The 25,257-nt window shown below is 35.1% G+C and overlaps 1 protein-coding gene across 1 annotated transcript in view; it reads left to right on the top strand.

Annotated features, from left to right (window-relative positions):
* The window catches only part of ZNF217 (zinc finger protein 217), a 29,228-nt gene that overhangs the window by 480 nt on the left and 3,491 nt on the right, over nucleotides 1–25,257 (top strand). Inside the window, exons 2-5 of the mRNA XM_027850764.1 lie at nucleotides 13,958–15,699; nucleotides 18,802–18,927; nucleotides 19,701–21,272; nucleotides 25,103–25,229. Coding sequence (XP_027706565.1) covers nucleotides 14,301–15,699; nucleotides 18,802–18,927; nucleotides 19,701–21,272; nucleotides 25,103–25,212 — 3,207 coding nt within the window. The 5' untranslated portion in view covers nucleotides 13,958–14,300 and the 3' untranslated portion in view covers nucleotides 25,213–25,229. The remainder of the gene's footprint in view (nucleotides 1–13,957; nucleotides 15,700–18,801; nucleotides 18,928–19,700; nucleotides 21,273–25,102; nucleotides 25,230–25,257) is intronic.

Raw genomic sequence — 25,257 nt, forward strand, 5'->3', positions numbered from 1 at the left:
GGGGGGCCGGCCAGCAGGGGGAGGGGGAGGGGTGGGGAAGCTTCCTGAGGGGGGAGAGATGGCCAGGAGGGGGGAGGAGAAGGGAGGGGAGAAGAAATGGGGAAGAGAAGAAAACATTTCCTCTGAAGTTCACTGTCTCTGATTTTTTTTCTCCCCCCCTCCCTCGCCATTGCCTCCTGGCCCTGGCATTTCTCCCCCCCCTTTCATCCCCACACTCTCTCGGGTTGTACCTCTCGGGTCTCCCCAACCCCCACCCAAACCCCCCATTTAATAATATCTCTACTCCCCATTTTTTGTCCCTTTGGCGCCCCCCCCCACCAGCTTCTAATAGCCAGGAAAATTACACTGCCTAAATGAATCTGTATTAATGGTGTTTGGATAGCTATGTGTAAATACATTTTTACACACTCACTATTTTAAATATTCAAAATGGCTTTTTTGGGGGGGTTAGTGAGGGGTAGTTAACATTTCTTTGTAAGGGAGATGCTGATCCTAGGGTTAGTTGTATGGCTCATGGGGGGGGAAGCTATTAATGAAAAGTTTATCGATCCGTTGTCAGTTTCTTTCTTTTTTTTTCTTTTTCTTTTCTTTTTTGTTTCACTGGAGTGCTTTTATTTATTTTGATGAGGTAGTGGGGAGTGTGTTTTGGGAGTTCACCCACCTTCTGATCATCTGTGTGGCAGCGTTTTAATTCTGGATGGGTAGGAAGTTAGGAAAGCAAAACAATAAGCCCTAACAAGGCGTTAGCAACAACAATAGAGAGCTCTTTAAACAAGGAAAAATGAAATGCTCAACTAATTCCAGATACATCTCGGTCATCCTTTTAATCTATAGAAAACCTCATTAGGTTATATTTTCTATTGCTGTTTGGGGTGCTTGTTTCTGAAGATACTGAGATCTTCCTGCGTGTACTTTAATGAGCCTCTGTATAATCTCTTATGTGTGTGACTCCTTGTAAGTATTTGAATTGGAGTAATAGTTTTGAAGTGGTCTCCAGTACATACCTATGCGGGTTATTGATTTACTGATGAAAGGCATTTTGAAAAGGTTTCGTTTACTGTATGTGTGTAAGCAGGTTTTTAAGAAAAAGCATGTTTTCATTTTAAATGACCTTGAAAGCTTAAAGAATAACTTTATAACTCTAGTTCTAGTGGAAAGAAAAGGCAGAACAAGCAGAGTGATAGAGTAAGCTGAAAATAGAAATAGGAACTTAAGGGGTCGAAACAGTGAAATGTTAGCATAAAAGTGTGCAAAAAGGGAAGTGTCTTTGAGGAGGTGAAGGGTAGATGAAATAGCCTAACTTCAAATAAAAGATAAAATAGACTTTATTCATACTTTACTAAACCTTAAAATGCAAGTGTGATATGATCTGGTAGATTCAGAGGAGGAGAACGTTTAACTACAAGTTGAATAGCAGGCAGCGACTTGCTGACCAATGATTGCATAGTGTTGTTTGTTAAAGGTTTAAGTTTTATGTTTATCAAAAGTCGTAATAGAGAGCTCGGGCAATCGTCAAATGTTTCACTTCACTTTTGGGAAAGTTTAAACTTTTGGGAAATCTGGGAGAAGCCAAATTCTCGAGTTTGAACCAATATTTTATGATTAAAGGGTAGGGCCAATGAAGTAGGGTAAACTGCATTCTTCCGCGGGTAGAAGGAGGGGTGAGGGTGGGGCTGAGGTTGGGAAAGCGGGGGAGTTTTTCCTAAAAGTTTAGTTACATGAGTAAGAAAGACCTGCCAAGTGTGATGTACCAGTTCTTATTACTTTATCAATAGACTTTACCACAGTTTTAGCAACTAAAAAAATACTGGAGGATAGTAATATTTAGACTCAACATTTTGACCTGCAGTTACATTGTAAAATTGTAAGACTAAAAATTTGTCTTTTGGAAGTCAGCCTGTAAGGATTGAAGTTTTCCTCCTTAGCATGTATTAAATAAATGGCAGTCATAGTGGATTGACTGACTAGTTTGGAGTCATTAGATGGTTTCTTACATGTACTAAAGTAGCTCATTTAATATATTTCTGATTATTTTGGAACCATTAAACTGTATATAGCTATTTAAGAACCATAGATCTGATTTAGTTCAGGTTGATTCAATTATGTCTTCATCGCTTTTGAGTTGGTTGAATGACTTGACATGAGATTAAGCACAACAAAAGAAAAGGCAGGGTAACAACAGCTGCCTTCCAGTACTGGAACACTAGTGGTCTTTGCAGGAAGGCCCTTTACCTTTTCTTTTGTCTGGTGTCAAGTAGTAAGTTTAAATGTTCACATTATACTGTACTTTGTCATGTAAGGCTATGCTGTATTGATATCATATATTAAGATATGCTTATTAAAGATATACTACATTAGAACAAGTGATCTATTTAATGTTCAGAAAATTTTAGATATATAGATGAGAAGACAAGTGCACAGTATTATCTAACTGCTTTTTAGTCAAAAAGTTGGACAAAGTCACCACTAGTTTGTACTTGCATAGTTAATGTGTACTAAGTACATTTAAGGTGTGTCCACCTCAAGGCAGCTTAAGTTTTTTTTTTTTTCTTTTGAGTGGTCGTGTTTATTCTAGATTGTTTTATTTAGTATTTAAGGCATTTTTTTTATCTGATTGTAATGGAAAATTCTGTTAAAAGTCTTGGAAAAGGAATTTACTGCCCATTTATCAGTTACATGTGCCATTAGAGTTTCTAAAAGGCAATGACTTGGTTAAAATAAGTTCAGTGGATAATTATATGCAAAAAACAAGTTCATTATTTATGTGAAATGGCTGAAAAAACAAGTTTAATGGCCTTCTATGTGTTTGGATTTTGAATATTGGTTTGAAGAGGAAGACAGCCTTTTGAAAAGAATTGCATGTCTATTTGCATGTAGGAGGAGGAAGTAGGAAAAAAAGACTGACTTTATAGATAAAGTACACATACTTTTCCCTTAGTTTCCAATTTCATTTAATCCTTTTATCTTCATAACACCTTTGCTACTCTCAACCTTTGCTTGTCTTTTAATATCTTTTGAGTTAAAATTTGAGGGCTTGTTGCATTTTATGTAATTACCTTTCACTTCTATTCAAAAAGGGGGGAGGGGGGAAGCATCCAGAAATTCTGGTTAGAGTAGTTTTTTTCTCTTTTTAAAGAAATCTATTTAGATACAGTTACACTTTTTCAGTTATTAAGGGGATGGGGAGGGCAAAGGAGAGGTGCAAGAAGGTGGTTATTATTAGCTTAATAGGCTTGTAGTCCCTTTAGCAGATAGTATTCCATGTTTGCCTCCCTAAATATTTTAAATTTGATTTTCCTTTAAAAAAGTAGGATTGTAGTAATCTATCAAGTCTCCTAATAGAATTTCTTCATTTTTAGATACATGCTTCCTCCCTTTTTAAAACAAAAGAAATAAACAACAAAAAACCCTTTCTGCATTGAAAAAGATATTTAATATGAAGTGGTATAGTTGTGACCCAGCAGGGCTGCTCTTACTCAGCCTTGGAACTGTATTAATTCTAAGATGCTTGATTAGAACATCAGGGGACCTTATAAAATGTACTGTTTTTCCACTTTATAAAATTGTTATCTATAAGTTGTAAAAAAAATTTTTTTGGTTGAAAATGAGCTTTTGAACAATTTTAATATTGGAACGTTTAAAACAATTCTGGCAAAAAAGAATCTACTTATCTGGCTTGCTTCCTACAGCAGATAATTTTATGTTCTGAGTAAAGCTTCTAACATTGTTTCTACTTATTCACATTTCTGGTGTTTAAACTTCCTAGTTAAAGTTGTCACACCCACTTGAATGAGTGATGCCAGGGCACACTCTTAAATTTTGATTTTTTTTTTAAGAGTTATTAGGCATAACTTGATTAAATGTGGTAATACCAGCTATTTAGCATATTTCTAACTTCTCATTTAAGGTTAATCCTTTAACGGTATATTTTACAAGTGGGCTGGGAAAGATGGTGAGACAAGTAAGGTGAAGAGTACTAAATTTATTTTTGGAGCTGGATGGTGAGCACCTTGTTGGAGGAGAGGAAGATAGTTCTTTTAATCTTTGCCTTTTCCACAGTTTTTAACAAGGCACTTTTCCTTTAGTAACTTAAACCCTGCTTAAGCTTTCTTTACCATTTCATCAAGTGAATGTGGGAATTGGATGTAGGCAAGCAGTTATTTAAGCCTATGGTGATTTCAATCATAGGAAAATATGAACTGACTTACCTTGGTTTTCAAATTACTGTAAGATAGCTTTTTCCCTCCCTTATTCCCTCTCCTCCTCTCAGCAAAAAAACCCCAAAATCTGGAAAGTAAAGTATGGTTTTTGTTCTGAGAACAAAATATTTTTATACTTTTAGCATGAATAGAGCTAGTGAACACGTGGCTACTAATGGTAGCTAATTTACCCATCTTTGCTTATCTCAAAAGACAAAATCTTTTGTAACTGGGGTAAATGTAAATTGCCATATAGCTGGAATTTTTACATTTTGCCTATGGCAGCAAACATTCATTGCACATAAGAATAACATTTTCTGAATTTAGGCATGGGAGAGTAAAACATTTGTATGTAACATTATGATTCTGTTTTGAGTATGTGTTAGAACTGTTTAATGAAATACAAATACAAAATTGTAACAGTTGGATAATTTCGAGAATTTTTCTCATCTTAGTGAAAACATCTTTTTAATGAGCAACTTTATCTGGTTATCAGGGGAAAGAAACTTTTAAAAATCAAACTTCTGGAATATATAGAAAACTAGTTTTAAAAAAGTTTTTTTTTTTTTAAAGAAAGCCATTCTTTCATTTCATAAAGCCACCAATCCATCATGAACAGGTTGACTTCCTCTGCAATAACACTGAATTGTTACTAAGTAGGGGAAGTCCCACGTATCCAGTTACCATCAGAAATTTCTCTGCTTAGCACTGTTAGGGTGTTAATCAGATAACTTCATATTAGATAACTTTTATTAGCTTAATATTCTGAACATTCCCATTACTTCCTACAAAGGGGAATAAGACAAAATAAAAGGGTCCTGGAAATTTTGGTCCACGGTTTGGTTATTTTTTGATAAAGTTGTATAATAAGACTACTGTTACTTAAAAAAAGTTAAGCCATACAAAGAATTAGACATATTTGTCTAATCATTTTCCTTATTTTTCATTATGTCTTTGGAGGCAGATCTATGTATATTTCAAAGTTGTAATGTTGAGAAAGATGTCTTTTTCAAATGTTAGGTTTCTGTTTTGGTATTCACATTCTTTGGTTCTTCATTTTACCTTTTAAAATTTTTTTTTTTATGGAATATCTTACAGATACAGGTATTGGAGATAGAGCCCATATCAGTGTTTCTATTCATTTCACTAATAATTACTAATAATGATACACTTGATTCTACTTAGTATCATCCCATATGCCAGTTTTACCTCAAGGAAAACAGACTAGTCTAAAACTAATTGTGGCAACGAAGGGTGGGTGACCTATATGTCATTTATATAATTGATGTATAAATGTACATATGAATATTTTACATTTGAAAGAACTTTTAAAACCAGATTTACATGTTTTCTGGTTCCAATACATGTTATTTTTAAAATTCTGATAACTACAATACATTTTCAATTCCCTTTTGGAGTTTTTTGGGTGTTTGATACTAAATTTTTCTAAATTTCCAGGAGTAAAATTCCAGTCCTAGTAGACATAGTAATGATGCTAGTGAAGGGGACAGGGATGATAATTTGTAATCTGGATATTTTTTAAATAGTTTACTTTCAGTATATGTACTAGATGAAGGACATTTCAGTATTGTATACTAAACTTACACAATGCTAATAGTTACCTTCAATCATTCACGTGAAAGGAGACTCATTTATTTCTTATTTTTCAAAATGAGCTAGCTAGTTGAAAAGGGGTCAAGAAACTTAGTCTTCATATTACTGCTACTCCCTCACTAAATGGAGGTACTTTGGGGATTTAAAAAACAAAACAAGACAAAACAATCTACCTTTGTGCTGTTGATGGGTATTGTCTAAATATTAAATAAAGCTGAAATACTTGTTAATTCAGTTCTGTTGCAGTAATAGTCTCCTGAAAACGAATAGAGCCATGTTATGAAAATGTGATGAGTGGCAGTTCATAAAATTTTACATCTTGTGGTTTGCTTATCATGTATTTTAATTTTGTTGGGGATAGAAGAATTAAGTGTAGGTAGAACCATTGCACTGTGTTAAAGCAACTCTTAGGCTTTACTTTACTTTAATCCCATCCCGGCTTAATTCTTATAGTAAACAGGTTAAATAGTGGAATAAAGGTTATTCCCAGAAATGATTATCTTCTTTGTTTAAAAATGTGCTTGACTTTTCAGTAGCTCTCTTTTATAGTGTTTTTTCCTTAGAGATTTGTGTTTTGAAGGAGAGTTGAAAATAGCAATTCCTTCCAAATTAATAAATTTGCAAATATAGTTATAGGAAATAAAATTAATGTTTAAAAATTGTTTCAGTTAAGGTCAGATTTAAGTTGACAGTGAAATTCATTTACAGTCTAGATATGTAACAATTCTGACAGCCTCTAATCTTATCACTAAATTTTATTAGCATGATTACAGTAAAAGAATATGTCCCCAAATAGCTTTTTATAACTGAAACTTATTTGTATGTAATTTCAAGAAAACATGCATGTTTTCTGTAGAATCTTCCTAGTTCTCCATTAGATCTGGTTAAAATAAATTATAATATCCTATATTAACTTTGATCCTCTGCATTCTCTTTTTTTTAATCTTAGTATTTTGCTTTAGCTGGCTACATTAGGAATGTGAGTTTGCCCATTTGGCCCATGGGTTGTGACCTTGGTGATTTCCTTGAAATAGTGATGAATGATTTAAAGTTACAAGTTTACTGATTGCCACTGTAGATTATGTGGATGTTTCTCCACTTGTCAGTTTGAGAAAAATATGTACAGCATATTCTAATGTCATTCAAAGTAGGGGACTCCATTTGGAGAAGCTGCAGACTGCTTAACTAGAACTTATAGGTACTTTTACACTCAGGGCTGAAAATTAGATAGTTGGGCAGACAGTGATAATTTATTCAAGTTCTAAAGTCTTCAAGTCTAATCTGAAATGTATGCTGTGTGAAGAAATTTGATAAGTTTGATATATAAAGTCTCTGATGTCCTAAGTGGTAATATTTAGTCCTACCTAGCTTTTAGTACATAAACAATTTTGAGTTGGTTTTGTGATTTTTTTTCTTTTAATAATGCGTTTTTAGCCTCTTCAATGATTTTGAAAATACAGATTGTATTTTCTTAATATTTCTAACAGGAGACCAAATTGGGGACAATGTTTATGGATAGCAATTTAAAAAATACATCATAAAGTAAATATAATGAGCATGTTTAACACAATGGTCTCTGCAATAAAATTGCAGCAATAATCACATGAGAAAAAAACTACATTTGGAAGAATTCATTTTTTAAATAAACTTATAAGAAGATAATATTCTTCTTAAACATTTTTCTGGAAAAAAAAAACAACAACATATTAATACTGATAAAAGCTTATGCTCTATATCAAGATAGCTAAACAAATCCTCCCCATCATAGAAATTGAAGATGCCCCTGTTGTAACTTTGTAACTGGCTCTTGAATTTAAAGTATGGCAATTTTAATAGAAGTTTTATTCTTTGAATTGGAGGAAATTGGAACAGGTTTCAAATGTAAGATATTTAAATGTTTACTGCTACTTTTAATTAAGAGTAGATGGAATGCAATATAAAGCGTTCTATAAGTTAAAAAATGAGCATATCTTACATATATCCTTGTCGCTTTTGAAAATCAGCATCTATGTGCCTATTCACAAGGCTTTTTAACAGAAGTCAATTTCACTCTAATTGTATAAAAGATAGATTTTCATTTACTTAAAGATGTAGTATATTAAGGGAAAGAATACTCACTGGCTTTGGAGTTAGAGGACTAGGTTCATATCCTGTTTCTGATATTGCCTTTGTGACTTTGGGCAAGTCACACATCATGTCCTTGGGCCTTAGTTTCTCAGCTTTCAGCTCTAGAAATTCTGGATTCCTGGATCTAGATTCTATGAACTTGAAAATAATGGTATTCTAGATAGAAATTTAAATTCAAATCAAAGATGAGAATTTTTCATGATCCATTTGTTTTCTGGTGAAAAGGGACAGATGAAGTTTGCTTCCTAATATATAGAAGATATTTTTTATATTGTATTTAATAGTTCATAAATCAACATCCCTGGTACATTTTGAATGATGAAAGCTAATATGTATGTGTATAGGGTGGTCCCAAAAGTCTTAGGATTGCACTAAGACTTCTGGGATACTCTTCCATAGTGTTTTTGCAGTGGCACTTTTACATAATCTCATTAATGACGCCACAGCCTGGTAATGTAGGTACTACAAGTGGTGGTATCCCATTTTACAGATTAAAGAATTTAAGGCTCAGAGAAGTTAAACAAATTGCTCAAACGCCTCATAACTAGCAAATTATAGAGGTGATTGGAACCTAAGGTTCCCTGACAGCAGTTGAAAGTCTCTTTCCATTACCCCACATTCTACCTACCTTTTTTTTTTTTTTACATCTGTTTAGTTGTGCTTCAGAAATACAGCAGGTGTCAGCAATGTGGCAATCAGATTAATTTGTTATACTAAGACCTGCCCAAATTGTGCTTTTCATCAAACATTGTGCAATCTTGCATTTGTTGATTTTAAGATCTACAGATTCAGAATTACTGGTATTATATTTAGTAATGCACCAGTTCATAAAGAATTAATCTAAAAGAAGATTTATTTTTCAAGTATTTTATATTAATATAAGATTTCAAATAATATATTGTAATGAATACAACATTTTGCCTCCTTTTGTTTATGTTAGGATTATTTAAGTAAACTCTGTTTACGTGTCACAGTATGCAGTTATATTGGTTAACCACATACCTTACGTGTCATAAGGTATAAAGGCTGAAGGTCATGCTTTTTCATTTACTTGAACCTTATTTAGAATCTTGGATAATTGGGGAAGTTTTCTTATGTTTATATTATTACTTCAGCAAACATTCATTAAGTACCTACTATGTGCAAGGCATTGTGGTGATAGTTTTACCTGTCTTGTAATCCTAAACTAACATTATGTTTTTCTTTCTCCCAATTATTTAATTATCTAGAAAGGTCATTTGGTTTATCATGAAAGACTTGTGCAATTTAGGTTATATATTACACATGTGGAAAATCTAATGAATCTGGGAAAAGGTGATTGGGGAACATGCCACCATTTAGTAGACCATTAATTGTATTTACTTAGAATTTGCATATTATTTTTAAGCAATTAAGTTTTTATCTTGAAGCTCTTATATATTCTTATTGTTAAAGGTATTCTTCAATTTTTTTTTTTGACCCATATCAGTGGTGTGGAATTTGAAGTATACGACAACTTTACAATTCAAAGAATTGACTTCTAGTATATATGTACAATTATACTAACTAGAGGGGTGTGTGTGTGGGTGTGTGTATGTATATTTGTATATTTCGTGAGATTGGGTGGAAGGAGAGTTGTCCTTATGAATTTGATAGAGTGCTAATGGTAAACTGTTTTATAGCAGCTTTAGAGTATGATTTACTTTTTATAATGTTCAGGAATAGCAAGTGTCAAATGGCAGTCACAAATAGCAAAGTAGAGAAATAGTTATATATTTTACCTTATTGAAATTTGATTTTAGGCCTATAAACTTTAAAATTCTGCCACCAATATAAAAACAAGGCCAAAATATCAGCATAGTGTATTAGTCTGACCATTGACTAATACTGCCACTCTACTTTCTCCCAAAAAGAGGCGTACACACATGGGCTGAGAAGTACCTTTCAAGGTTCTCTCTTCCCCCCCACCCCCAGTTTAGCTTTTAGGTTGGCCTTTTTTTTTTTTTTTTAAAGGGGTGGGGTTGGGCCATAGGAAGAACATTGATTATGGCAATTGCAGTTATCTAGATGAAATTACCAGAGAGTGACCAGTTTATTTAGAATTTTATAGAATGTTAGAGGTGACCTTAAAGATCATTTTGTGCAACTCTTCCTCCTCTCCTTTATTTTTCTGATGAGCAAAATGAGTCCCAGAGGATAGAAGTTACTCTTGCCCAAGGTCATATTACTAGTTAATTCAGGAGTTTGAGTTGGGGGAGCTTCCATAGTCTAATGTTCTTTTTATGGTCTCTCTTCCCTCCCCCAATTTATGATATGGGGCAACCAAGATTTTTAAGGTCTGTTATCCGATCGTCTTTAAACTACTTTTACGTAAGTGATAGCATATTAACACAGATTTTTGGAAATATTGCTCATGGCTTGAGTTTGCCCAAATTACACTTGAGGATAGGGACCATATCTGTGATTTCATTAGTAAGTCCTGGCTGAAGAAACTACTTCTTGCCAGTGCAGGCAACTTCATCCAGAGCATTGGTGTCAAGCACTCAGGGATGCAACATCTCTTATAATCTTGAATCAAATTAAAATATAATTGGGAGATAGTTAACAAAAATACAATAAGATGTAGATAAACGTTAATATGTGGTTTTATAAGTCATTGTGCAGTCAAGGATCCTGATGTATAAGTCATTGTGCAGTCAAGGATCCTGATGTAGCTCCTGTTTCTATTTGAGTTTGATACAACTGACCCAGAGCACTGAGAAATTAAGTGTCTTGTCCAGGGTTTTAAATACCCATTATGTGTCAGAGGTTGTACTCAAACCCAAGTCTTCTGGTCCTTCTAGCCCTCTATCCACTACACCAAATTGCCTCTTGTAAACAGAAATACCCATGTCATAATAATCGTGTGTGCATCTGAAGTATGGTCTGTCAACTCTTTACATAAAATAATTGTTATGATGGAAAGAGCAGCGGGCTAGGACTCTGGAGATTTTGGGTCCAAGTTCTAATTCTGCTAATACACTGTGTTACTATAGATAATTCACTTAACCCTTCCATTCTGTCTTTGAAATGAATATTAATACTTGTATTCCCTACCTCTTTCAAGGTTTTGGGGGTATAGCACACTGCAAACCTTAAGGTACTACATAATTATGACTTGCCACAATTTGGTCCAGGGAATACATCAACACAGGATTTTCAAATTGAAGGAACATCAGAAAATGTCTAGTCCAAATTCCCTACTTGACAGATGAGGAAACTGAGGCACATGACATGTGACTTTTCAAGAGTTTGTGACAAAGCAAGAACTAGAACACAGGTGTCCTATATATTAAGTACTGAATACTATATACAAAGTATTTTCCTTTGTACCTTCCACCATATGTCAGTGGTTTATTTTGGGGATTACTACAAAGTAAAAGTTGAAGCATTGAGATAGGTATTTTCAGTTTAGTAAACATTTATTAAGGGTTGTAGAGTGCACTGTTGAAGGCATGAGGGTGATAAAGTATAAACATGACATAGTCCTCGCTGTCTCGGAGTTTACAATTTAGCTTGTTAAGGTACTTATTACAACATTACAAGTTAGCTTGTGATGAATGTGAAAGAGAGGTCAAACATGGGTGAGAAATTGGGGAGGGAAAGGGATCATTTGGAGCTGAGAGAAATTAGGATATATTTCTTCAAGGAGGTGACATCTGATCTGGAACTTGAAGAAGGAGGATTCACCAGACAGGAGATGTGGAGGGCTTCTATTGCATGAAGTGTGGGAAGTAATTGGCTTATAATACAGTGTGTGGGAAGGCAGATTATATGAAATAAATCTGGAGAGGTAGATGAGATTCACATTATGAAGGACCTTAAATGCCAGGATAAAAGCTTCATGTTTTGTCTTGTAGGTAGACCATGGAAAGCTGCTAAAGGTCTTTGAGCAAGGATTAGATTTAATCACTAGAGCTAATACTTTTGTTATATGGATGAATTGGAGAGGGGAAAGCTCGGAAGCAAGGAAGTGAGAGGTGAAGAGGGACCTGAATCACAATGGTGGAAGTAGAAAGTTCTAGTGGAGATATTGCTAAAGGAGAATTGAAATAACTTAGCAACTGTTGTATGTGAGGAGGAAGAAAGAATTAACTATAATTCTATGGTTTTTCTATTTGGATGCTAAGAAAATAGTGATGCTTTCACTTGAGAACGGGAAGATACAATGGGCAAGCCTAGATGGGAAAGAGATGGGTTTAGTTCAAAGTCATGCCTTTGAGGCATTCAAGTGAGGATATCTACCAGGCAATTTGAAATATGGAAATAGAGCTCAGGAGTTAAAAATGCAGATTGGAAATTATTTGTATAAGAAGAGACTATTAAAATCATGAGAATCTGCAAGGGGGTCTAGAGAAAGAAGAGGCTTCCAGGCTAAGTAGAGAGCCTGGGGGGAAGAGGGAAAGGAATGAATGGAGTAATCAGTGAAAGAGGAGAAAAAAAAAACTAAGAATCAAAACCAAAGGAAGAGAGAGGGATGTGGTCATCAGTGTCAAGAACAGATGAAGGCTAACAGTTACTGCTCCAAAAATAAAAACAATGTGTACTACTTAGCTAAAATGCTAAAATTTGAGTGGACTCAGCTTAGAAGTCAGAGAAGGAAGTGGTGCCAGACAGGAAAGTTTTTCATGTGGAATGGCTATTCTAGTAAAATAAAAATTTGGAGAGAATTTATAATAAGTGTACAGCTTTAATTGATTAGAATTGAATTTATACAGTGGAGATTAGCTTAAGCCAAAAGTTTCAGATCCAAGGGCAGTAATACCTTATGAATTGAAGGGGAGGTGTAGCTTTTTTAACTAGTAGAGGAAAACTGAACAAAATGTGATACTATGTGAATTACCATATGCCATTTTATTATTAACATAATTTTACAAAGTAAATTATTTCATAACTTGTCTGTAGTTTAGCTAAAGAGTCTCTTGACACTTCTTCAACCAGAAAAGTTAGTTGTCGTTTTCCAAAAATGGTATGTCATTTTAGGTACTGCTTATGTCTAACAAATTGTTCAGTGCCTGAAATTTGTAGTATTATAATAGTCACCTAGTAACATCTGAGTCACTGTCATAGTCTCTAACTTGACCTAAGTAGGTTAACTACTCAGTTTTTTTTTCTCTTTCACTTGAGTGGAACCTTTGAGAAAAGGTGATTTTTATATGGAAACAGACAGGTATTGTTGATGTTCAGTATTAATCAGTCTCTGTACTCTGCAAGCAATTAATTGCTTATTATGTGGTAGGTGTAGGGCTAGGATAGGTTTTGGGTTTAGATTTCCTCCACTCTGCTGCACCTCAGGCGTGGCTGGGAAGGGTCAGGGTGATAGTAGTAGTAGGCTCCCTCTCTCTCTACCACAACACTGAACCCAGGGCCTCCTGGGCAACGTCTGGGTCTAGATCTCATTCACAAAGTAATTTCTACATAGCTTTATAGGACATTATTAAAGGTTAAAGTAAACATTATCGTTCAGTTTTACGTTAAGAGAAATGTAATTTTCTTGATTTGAACACTGAGCAACTCAAAACACCCTTCGCTTTTATCTATCTTATTTTTTTTTTTGCAAGGCAGTCGGGGTTAAGTGACTTGCCCAGGGTCACACAGCTATTAAGTGTCAAGTGTACGAGACTGGATCCTTCGCTTTTATCTAAAGCAATGTGTGTAACCTCTTTATCTTGTTGCATCATTTAAAATTAATTTGATGATAGAATCTAGATTTAACAACTTCCTTATTATGAAAATTTAACTATGGGCTATAGTCAGAAAGATAGTACTAAATATTTGAATAAAAAGGATTATGAATGTTAGTGAACATTTCAGTTATATATGTATGTATGACCATATATTATAGCTTGCTAATGCGTTAGGGAGGGAAGACTAAATGGAAAAACCCATTCTCATAGGGTAGAATGTATAAGTTTTCTAAAGTAGTTTTGAGTTTTCTATCTACTTTTAAAAAATGGTTTACTCTAAACTAATGTTTCTGTTTGTTTTCCTCTTAATAGGTATTAGAAATTCCTTATCAACCTTGCTGAGATTGACGCCTTCCTGCTCAACTGGATCATTCCAATTACATGAAGACGTAAATCGAACTAATTTTTATGCTCAAAACATTCTTAGGAATCTTTATACATTGTTTATGGAGATAACTTGACTTCATCTACATCAGTGATTCCTCTAGCTTATAAAAATAAGCATAAAATTGATTGTGGACATTTGTAACATTTGCCATTATATTGACACCTACTTTAGGTTATACGTCATAAAAGTGTCCTTATTATAACCCCAGAAATTCTCTGAGGGAATTTTGACGTTGTTCCTCTTAAATATAACAAAGGTGGCAGAAACATGCCAACTCAACCTCTCTTAGCCTACATTGATGGGCCAGATGTTATAGCCAGCACAGTTGATTCCCGTATGGAAATTAATGATGCATCAATATCAATAAAAGGGACCAACACGATTTCTTACAAAAACCTTCAGGATAAATTTTTAATACAAGCAGAAGGATGTATGCCTTTGGACTGTATGTTTTGTGAACAGACTTTTAAACATCCAGAAGATCTTAGTAAACATGTCTTAATGCAACATCGACCCACACTTTGTGAACCAGCAGTTCTCCGTGTTGAAGCAGAGTATCTTAGTCCTCTTGACAAAAGTCAAGTGAGAACAGAGTCTCTGAAGGACAATAGCAAAGAAAATGAAGAATTTAGTTGTGAAGTCTGTGGGCAAACATTTGGTGGAGCCTTTGATGTTGAGACCCACATGAAAAAACATAAGGACTCTTTCACTTATTGGTGTAGTGTATGTGGAAGAAGATTCAAAGAACCTTGGTTCCTTAAAAATCATATGAGGACACACACTGGCAAACCTGGGTCCAGAAACAAACTACAGCAAGGCTTAGATAGTCCAATAACAATAAATGAGGTTGTACAGGAGCAAGTAGCTGAAATTGTCACATCGCCTTACAAAATCTGCATGGTTTGTGGCTTCCTATTTCCAAATAAAGAAAGCCTAATTGAGCACAGTAAAGTACACACCAAAGAGTCTGTTTCTGCTAGTGAAACACAAACTGTTGACTCTAGTGAAGGAGGAATGTCATCTCAGAGGAAAGAATTTCTTCAATTTCTAAACTTGAGACCAAACCCAACACCTGAAAAAATTAAGAAACCTGCAAAATGGATAGCCGAGTTAGATCCATTTAATACATATCAAGCATGGCAGTTGGCTACCAAAGGCAAAGTTGCTGTTGGCCGTGGAGAAGTGAAAGAACCTGGACAAGAAGGAAGTACAGACAATGATGATTCATGTTCAGATAAAGAAGAACTTGGAGAGATTTGGAATGCCAATAAAAGCCATACTGAAAGTACTGGGAAGTCCAAAACAAATAAAAACAGTTGTGCAGGAATTGGCCTTTCACAGGACAAAGAAAAGATTAAACACACTAGTGGTGAAGTGCCTTCAATGGATGTGGATCCCAAATTAACACATAATAAAGAGAAACCAACACATTGCTCTGAGTGTGGCAAGGTTTTTAGAACGTACCATCAGCTCGTCCTTCATTCAAGAGTTCATAAAAGAGAAAGGAGAACTGATGCTGAATCTCCAACTTCTATTGAGGGAAGGCAACACAGAACATTTTCTCCAGATTTAGCCACAGCTCTAGATGAAAATGGAACAATGGATCGAGTGGAAGGTGGTTCTGAAGATGGATCAGAAGATGGACTTTCTGAAGTGCTTCATTTAGGTAAGCAGTAGCTTTTTAATATTTCCCTATTCAAAATTAGTTTTTTAATGTTACTTTTGCATTTTTGAGAATAACAAAGTGCCATAGCATAATGAAAGGTACACTAGAGACCTGTCTCTTAATCAGCTGGTCGTTACTTGACTTTCTGAGGCCTAATTTAATTTGTAAAATGAATTAGAATGAATGTGTTTTAATTCCTTCTAGCTCTGAAATTGTTTTTCTTGTTTTGCTGGTATACATAAAGGATTAAAAGCATGGATATGATCAGTGTCAAGTGGGGATGGCGCTGTTATTTTCATTTTCCAGAATTCATGATTTTGTCTTTTTAAAAGAAATTATCTTTATTTGTTTTTTTAGTAAACAGATTATACACACTTCCAATTCTAGCCAGCTGTCCAACAAATATGTGACAGTTATCACGATGAGAATTGACAAAGGTGTCACACAAAAACAGCACCATTATGGGAAAAACAACTTAAGCACTAGCACCATCCTTTGTATATGAGGGGAAATACGGTAGATTCTTGGAAACTAATAACCATCAAAAATTGATGAATTAATCCAATTTTTTATCAGATTGTCTCAGAGCTCAAAAAGATATTTCTTAAAACTTTATTCTACCTTGTAAACAAAACTATAAGCACAGAATTACTTTTCCAGCTTTAGTAAACACTTGATTTTTGAATAGCCACCAAATAAGGACAAAAGGCTCACTTAAATTAAACCAGCCCTGACATTAATACAGCAATAATTGTGATCATAGGATTTCGAATTGTAAAGGGCTTTAAAGATTACTTAGCCCAACTCCCTCATTTTCCAGATCAGAAAACTGGTTTAGTGACTTGCACAAGTTCCTATAGCTATTAAGTAGTGGAGACTGGGATTTTGAGTTCAGGTGTTCTGACTTTAGAAACAATGACCTTTCTACTGTACTACCATGTCACTAACATTCTGAGTTTTGAGTATGATCTAGAAATATAATGGGAATGTGAGTTTGCTAGAAGGAACATTATTCCTCTTTCCTAATCAGTGCTCAGTTCTGTAATTTGTAGTTGATGTGTGGCATAGAAGATGACTATAAATTGTTTAGATACTGTTTTGGGTCTCCTGTAGTACACATTTGAAAAATAGTACTTAAAGTGATAAGAACCATAAGTTAGTTCTAATTCTGCTATTGGCTTACTTAATGACCCATGGTGAGGCATAATATCTCTGAACCTGTTTCTCTAATTGTAAAATAGGATCGATGATACTCGAAATTTTTGCTACTTCATAGTATACGTGAGATGGTATAAATAAAGTATTTGAGTTCTTAAAAATCAAAACACAAACTGTGATTGTGTTTTTTAAAAATCCTGGTAACCAATGTTGTGTTTTTAAAAATATTAGCATATTCAATATTATTTGGAAACTTGTATAATTTAGAAGAAGTTGCAATGTATAGTAAGTAAATCCTGATACACAGCTTGAAATGAGAAATTGTAAAAGTTTAACTAGATAATTTCATATGACACCAATAGAATTACTAGATTGGCTCTTTCAACTTAAGGGGTTTGTTCTTTTGTGTCCATATCATTTCATTCTCCAAGAAAAGTCTTGTGTTACTAAGTGATGCTTTCAGTTATGAGTCTTAACTGTAATACCAACCTATGATTCCTATGGTTTTTTCTAGAACCCAAAGCATATTATAATCTTAATATGATACCTCATAAGGTCATTAATTTTGAGCTGGAAGGGACCAGCTCCTTAGTTTGACAAGGTAGGAAATTGAGACCTAGAGAGTTTAAAGATGATTGGTTCAGGGTCGCATAATCAAGGCTCTCTTCATTATATACCAAAAGAGTTTTGAGTGGTGTTTTAGCCTAATTTCATCACTGTTGCTTGATACTACTTTAAACAATAAAATATTTTGGACCATATCTATATATAGATATATACATATATAGATAAATATGTGCATATACATATATGATGTTAAATATTAAGAATCTTTTAAGTTAGATGTGTAGCAGAGATAAGACATCAAAGAAATAAATTTTCTTCAGGCAAAATGAGCAGTGTAACTTGAAGTTGGATTTTGTTACAGTGGTTTAATCTTAGGGAATTGGCCTATCATTGTGGTAGTAGAATGTTGTATCAGTTGTGATTTGAAAAAAAAAAGGGGGGGGGTGAGAATTGCTTAGAGTCCAGAAGTTGTTATAGGGAGGGAAAAAAATTTTTGTGTTGAACTGGAGAGCCTGGTTTTTGTAATCAATGACATTTCTTTGTATAGAGTGCCTCCAAATATATATGGTAAATAGTACTGTTTTTAAGAAGTACTTTCCTGAAGGAGAAAAATAAGCAAGAACAGTTTTGTGGTGGACTACTATTTCAGTCTTACAGTTTAATATACTGAAAAGAAGTCAATAAACTATTTGATTCAGTTTGGAGAGCAGTATTTGGTTTAGTGAGGGATATTTTGTGCAGATCAGTGTTTTAAAATTTTTATTTAAATTTTGCCTATTTTGCTTAACACATTCAGTTTTTCTTTCTTGCTAAAGATTTAAGTTGCACTTACTACCCTCTAGTGGTAACTTATTGGTTGATCTTAGATAAGAAATGGATTTCTTTCTGTGCCTGGGAAAGGAAGGATTGGTAATTTACTGGCATGATTTATTTTCTAAATTTTTCATTCTGAGTGAGGAAGCAGTTCTCTTTTCCAGCCACAAAGTGTTTTCTGCAATCTGTTTGCCAGATCTCATTTCTATTTCAGTTACTAATATTTAGAGAAAAGAAGACTATATTTTAAAACCCATTAGCTATCATATACTTATAAAAGCACAAGGAACCGTGTCTTTTCTGTTGTGTGCTGTGTTATCATATCAATAAGTGCACATGCACACATACACACATTATATACCCAGTATATTTTCCTGTAATAAAATGTCACAATAATGTTTAGAAAATTTTGAGTTTTTTTTAATACTACATTGTCACTAAAGAAAGAATTGTTTTAATGAAAATTGCTAGTAATAGCTAGAATAGTTAGTTTGTAATTTATCAACATACTTTACTCATGTGCCTCAGCTATTTCCTTAACTAATATAAATATTTTTGTTTAAGATAAAAATGAAGATGGCTTGGAAAGAGGAAAAATTAAACATCTTGCTTCATCCAGAGAGTGTAGCTATTGCGGAAAGTATTTCCGTTCAAATTATTACCTCAATATTCATCTCAGAACTCATACAGGTAACTTCTAGAATTTTCTTTCTTAGATATCCGTTCAGTTATTACTTTTGGTAAAAATAACCTGTTTTGATCTAGTTTTCTTACCACTTTTGCTATAAAAAACTAATAATCTCTAAGGATAAATAATAACTTAATTTTACATTGCATTTGGTGGGTCAGTGGTCCTTCCTTTTTAGTATGATTCCATGAACTGCATTCCATTATTTATTTTGAAATTCTTTTACAAATTCATTAAATCTACATTCCAGCTCTTAACCTCATTAATGCTCTCTAATATCTTTAGCCTCAAACTTTTTAATGTTTCTTTTTGTGGCTTTTGGATTAATATGAAATGAGAGTAGTCTTCCATCCTATTTTCAAATTGCCACTTTGCCCTAGATTAAGCTAGTATTCAGTTTCAATTGCTTAACTAAAATGTTGCATTTTTAATATATTAGATAGTTTAGATTGGAGGTAAAGGGCAAATATACACATAATTCTTTGGCTGTCCTCTTTCTGACATTGTTTCTTTTTGAAGATTTTATGCAAGACCTCAACTACTCAATATAGTTGACCTAAAAACAAAACAAGATAGAAAAAACTTGGTCTCTTGGGGCATATCTGGTCAGACTTAACAAAATTCTTATTGAATAGGAAAAACAATAATAATTCTGCATTTTTTGAACCAACAACTCTGGTTTAAAATATACAGTTTATTTCAAAATGTATTTTAAAGGTTTTAAAAATGTTTTTCACATTTTGTATTATATTGATATTTTAAAATATTGTTTCAGGTGAAAAACCATACAAATGTGAATTTTGTGAATATGCTGCAGCTCAGAAAACCTCTCTGAGGTATCATTTAGAGAGACATCACAAGGACAAGCAAATTGATATTACCACTGAAGTAAAGAATGATGGCAAAAGCTCGCTACTGAGTCGGGAAACTGAAGATATGATATTAACAACTGATGGTGCTCAAACCAAAAATTTGAAAAGGTTTTTTGATGGTGCCAAAGATACTAAAGGCTGTACACCTGCAAAACAACATAAAGAAATGCCTTCTGCCTTTCAAAATGTTTTGGGAAGTGTACATTCAACCATAAACAAGGATACTCAGGATTCCAGTAAAAATACGGTTGATGACAGTGCTAATAAAATGAACAAAAGTGTAGTCACTCCATACTTGGACAAATTAAAAAAGAAATCAGTAATTGAACCTCAGGCAAACAGCCCTGTTTGTAAAACAGAGAAGGATGGTCTTTCTGGCAGAGGAGATACTACAAACCATGAAAGTGAAGTAAATAACATAGATGAAATAAAAGAGAGTACTCCTAACTGCAAACATAAACCAAACATGGACTTTGAGGAAAAGCCTTTGAATTTATCCATTGGGTCTACCCAAGAATGTGCAGCTGTTTCTGTCAGCAGAGGTTTATTAGCAACAAGCACCTGCCCATTTTGTACTTATAGAACATTTTACCCAGAAGTTCTAATGATGCATCAGAGATTAATGCACAAATACAATCCTGACATTCATAAAAATGGTAGAAATAAGTCTTCAGTCAAAAGTAGGCGCACTGGATGCCCACCAGCTTTACTTGGAAAAGATGTGCCTCCCTTATCTGCCAGTTCACATAAATCTAAGATTTCTCTAGCAACTCAGTCAAAGTCGCTGCAGCCAGATAAAGCTAAGCAGTGCCCACCCTTACCCAGCAAAGTTCCACTTTCTTCAGGAATAGACTCTAGCACTTTAGCCCCAAGTAACCTGAAGTCTCACAGACCACAACAGAATATTGGAGCTCAAGCAGGTGTGATTAGACAGCAGTCGGAGATGCATTCTAAAACCAGTGCTTCTCCAGTCCCTGACAGAATAAAAAGACCAGAAACAAAATTAAAATCTCTAAGCATATCTCCTCAACCTGGCATAGTAGGCAATAATGTCAATGGTTCCTTTGACTATCCTCTTAAAAGTGACTCTCCATGGTCTAGTAATCAAGGAAGAGAATATTTTTGCAGTCGAAATGTAGGCAATGTCAATGTGGAATTTGGTGAACCATCTTCAAAAAGAATGAAATCTAATGTAGTTACTCTTGAACTTGATTCTGCAACAGTAGCCAATTACAGAAGAGAATATGATATAAACAGATACCGTGTTCCAAACAGAATCGCAAACCTATTACCTCAGGATTGTCCTTGTCCACCTGTGTCAGTGTTACCAACCAAGCAAGGGCTCCTGAATTCAAATGAAGTTGATTCTCCAAATGTACTGACTGTCCTAAAGTCCTATGAGCCATATGGTCCTGGACCACTTTATAGTTCTTGTGGATCTAGTGGTAGTCAAGCATCAAGCTCTGCAATAGAAGGTATTGTTTGTAGAATGGTGAATTCTCTCATCTCATCACCTTTTATATTACTACAGAGGGCAGCACTAACCTCCCAGCATCACTGGATCTAAGTGTACATTGTGGTAGTGGGTGGAGAACACTGGGAAAATGGGGGAGATAGGATATGAAAGGCTTTGAGTGTCAAACATAAGATTTTATATTTGGTTTTAGAGGTTATAGGGAGCAGTGGAGTTTATTGAGTGGGGGAGGAGGTAGTGACATAGGATTGTAGTTTAGGAAGGTCAGTTTGACTACTGCGTAGAGGAAGGACTGAAATGGGGAGACAGCTGTGTCAGATAGAGCAACCAGTAGCTTATTGCTGTAGTTCAGGCTTGTACCAGGCTGGTCGAGTGTCAGAGGAAAGAAGGGCGGTATATGGTAACTGATGTTACAAAGGCATAATCACAGCCTATTGGATATGGGAGGGTGAGGTATGTGAGAGAGTGAATATTTGAGGATGACATCTAGGTTGTGAGTTTGATCAACTAGGAGAATGGCAGTACCCTGGAAAGTAATAGGGAAGTTAGGAAGGGGGAGGATTTGGGGGGAAAGAGAATGAGTTTGGTTTTGATCATAGACCTGAGGTTTCCACAAACCTCATCGGTCATCTAGTCAAATATTCCTATTTTATAAATGAAAGAAGTGAGGCATAGAAAGGGAAAGTGACGTTGTACGTAGTTACCCATTTAGTGACAGAATCAAGATTTGATCCCAAGTCCTGATTTTATGTCCAGCACTGTTTCATGTATTAAGCTGGACTCATGACACTTTTCACATATTGCCTCACAGAGTAGGTATTTATACCCTCTCTGTTTATATCCTCTACTAAAGTGGGATCCTCGTGTTGTAGAACTTCGTATTCTGAACAGTATCTTGCATGCAGTTATTAATGATAATTATTTAGTGCCGAAACAAATACAAAATAACTTTCCACTAATGTGTTCTTATAGATTATGTTGAAATTTCCCTAATGGTAGGAGTCTTTTTGTTTTTGTTTTAGTGAAATTATTTTTTATAGCCAGTATTGATTGCCCCATTGCAGCATTATGAAGAGACTCTTGAACATGCTTCTGTAGCATATTAAATATAAGATCAGGATATCATAGGGTCATGTTCCACTTGGTAGATTTGATTAAATCACATGGTTTCTGTTATTACATATAAACTCTACTGGTCTGTGCTGCCTTGAAGAGACAGGCCCACTTTAAAATCACTCGCTCTGTGTTAGTTTCAAGTTAAGGATCCTCTGCAGTGACAACACTCTATCAAGTCTAACCTGACACCAATTGATCTGGTGGAGATAGCAAATTAAATTGCTTTAACACACTCCAGTGACTTTCTTTTTAAAAATTCTGGTGAAATATTAATTTTGTTGCCTTTTAATTTAAAGCTTCCACTTCTTTTTACTCATTGTTTAAAATAGATGTGAAAGAGTTAGGCTATGTAGTTCCAAAACAGAACTCGTTATTCCCCTTGCCCCTTCCTTTCCCAGTTACTGTGGAGGGCAATACCGTCCTCCCACCCCTCAGGCTCTTGGCCTAGGAGTCATCCTGAATTCCTCACTATCTCTCACCCCCCTTTCTTCCCCAATATCCAAGGTATTGCTGAGGCCTGTCGATTACACTCACCACACTCAGCCTTTGCAACATCTCCTGAATATGGCCCTCGCTTCTCTCCTTTGACACTGATACCATTAGTGCGGGCCCTCATTACCTCATAGCTTGATTCTTGCAATAGCCAGCTGGTGAGTCAGCCTGCTTCAAATCTCCTCACTCCAATCCATCCTCCATTCAGCTATCAGTGGGATTTTCCTAAAACACAGATCTGACCACATCACCCCACTACTAAATAAATAAATCCCAGTGGCTCCTCATTGCCACTAGCATCAAATATAAAATGCCCTGTTTGGCATTCAAAATTTTTCATAACCTAGTGTGCTGCCTGTTCCTCCGTCCCAACCCCCATGCCCCTTCTAGTCTTCTTACACCTTACTCTAGGACGTGTGCTCTTTGATCCAGTGACACTGGTGTCTTAGCTGTTCCACTGACAAGTCACTTCCATCTTTTGGCTCCGGGCATTCACTTTGGTTGTCTCTTATGCCTGCAGTGCTGTCCCTCCTCTGCTCTGACTGCTGACCTCCCTGGCTTCCTTCTAGTCCCAGTTAAAATCTTTGCTTCTGCAGGAAGCCTTCTCTGACCCCTCAACTCCAGTGGCTTCCCTCTGTTAGTTATTTCTTACTTACCTTGTGTATAGCTTGCTTTGTACATCTCTGTTTGCGTATTGTCTTACCCATTAGGTTGTGAACTCCTTGAGGTCAGGGACTTTTTTTTTTTGGCCTCTTATTGTATCCCCAGTGCTTAGCACTGTGCTTAGCACATAGTAGATGCTTAATAAATGTTGATTGATAGTTGAAAAAAAACCTGTCTGTTACCCTCAACCTGGTGTAGCCCATTTGCCGAGAAGGTTTTACCAGGGTGTGGCATCTGGGCATACTGTAGCTTCTTGGAGCCACAGGTGAGAGTTGGTTAAGGTGGACACCAAAGGTGGATGAGTAGTCCTCACATCACAGGTGCTAGTCCTCATTGAACTCTTGAGGAAACTAATAGTTGGTTTTCCATTAGCAGAAATCATTTGGAGGAGGTTGAAGCTATTGACAATGAGATGTTTGAAATGACCTATATTTCTTCTTTCCTTGTTCCCAGTACTAGAAGAGAATTAACTATATTCTAATTACTATTTAGAGGCCCCTTTGTGGTTCAGTGGATAGAGCACTGGGCCTGGAGTCAGGAAGACCTGAGTTCAAATCTGGTCTCAGAAACTTAATAGCTATGTGAACCTGGGCAAGTCACTTAAACATCTGTTTGCCTTAAATCCACTGGAGAAGGAAATGGCAAACCACAAAGTGCCAGGAAAACCCCATGGACAGTATGGTCTGTGGGGTCACAAAGAGTCAGACGTGAATGAACAACAGTAACAAATTATTCCATTCTACATGTTAGGCTGGAGGGGTTCTATCATGAAGTAATATCTAATGTCTAATGTTCCATTGTTCTTTCCATTCTAGCTGTTTCACTAATAGAAACTACTTAATGTTGAAATTAGATACTGGCCATATTTTAAAAATCATGTTCTTAAGGTCCTTTGTTATTTTTTGTAGTTGTATTTTCTGTATTCTATATTACCATTGTAATGTCTGTAATTTAGTAATGTGCAAGCCTTGCTTTCATATAAGTTCTTTTTCAGTTTCTTATGCACCATTGAATTAGTGTATGTTGCATATTTGTACTGAAAGGCTTTAAAACTTTAAAATTGTACTTTTGGACTTTTCAATTCTTGCTGATATTAACTTGGACCTAGAGGACTTTATTAGCTTTATTGTTTTTTTAAACCTAAGGAAAAATGAATTTTTTGAAAGAGTTCATTGATTTTAGATGTTCTAAAAAGACTTGTAGTTTGTTTTGAAACTATTCTTTCAGTTCAACAATTGAGTAGTATATCCAGTATTAAGGATGTGAACTTATAATAGCTCATACTTTTTAAATGCTTTGAAATTTTTGAAGTGCTTTACTCATATCTATCTTGTGAGATCTGTAACTCGGCAAGCCCCTGAGATCCTGAGTATTGGAGCTTGACACCCAGGTCTCCTACCTTTAAGATTCTTCAACTGTACCTCTATTGAAAAGTGTATGGAACTGATTGATCAGCATTATTTTGAAATAGTCACAAAGTCTGTTAACTTAGGTATAAGAGAACAAACCTGCTTAAGTTGAATTCTAAATGCCTTTTCAAACCTTTTTCTCCTCACTTAGGAAAAAGGCCCATGTCTTATCAACAGTTATCTAACAGCATGCTGCAAAAAAGAAACTATGAGAATCTTATTACTAATACACATTATCGACCAAATGACAAGAAAACTTGATTTTTTGCGGGGTAAAGGTAAGCATATATTTTAGTTATGTGTACT

Source organism: Vombatus ursinus, unplaced genomic scaffold (genome assembly GCF_900497805.2).
Source record: "Vombatus ursinus unplaced genomic scaffold, bare-nosed wombat genome assembly UNPS02000580.1, whole genome shotgun sequence".
Taxonomy (NCBI): domain Eukaryota; kingdom Metazoa; phylum Chordata; class Mammalia; order Diprotodontia; family Vombatidae; genus Vombatus; species Vombatus ursinus.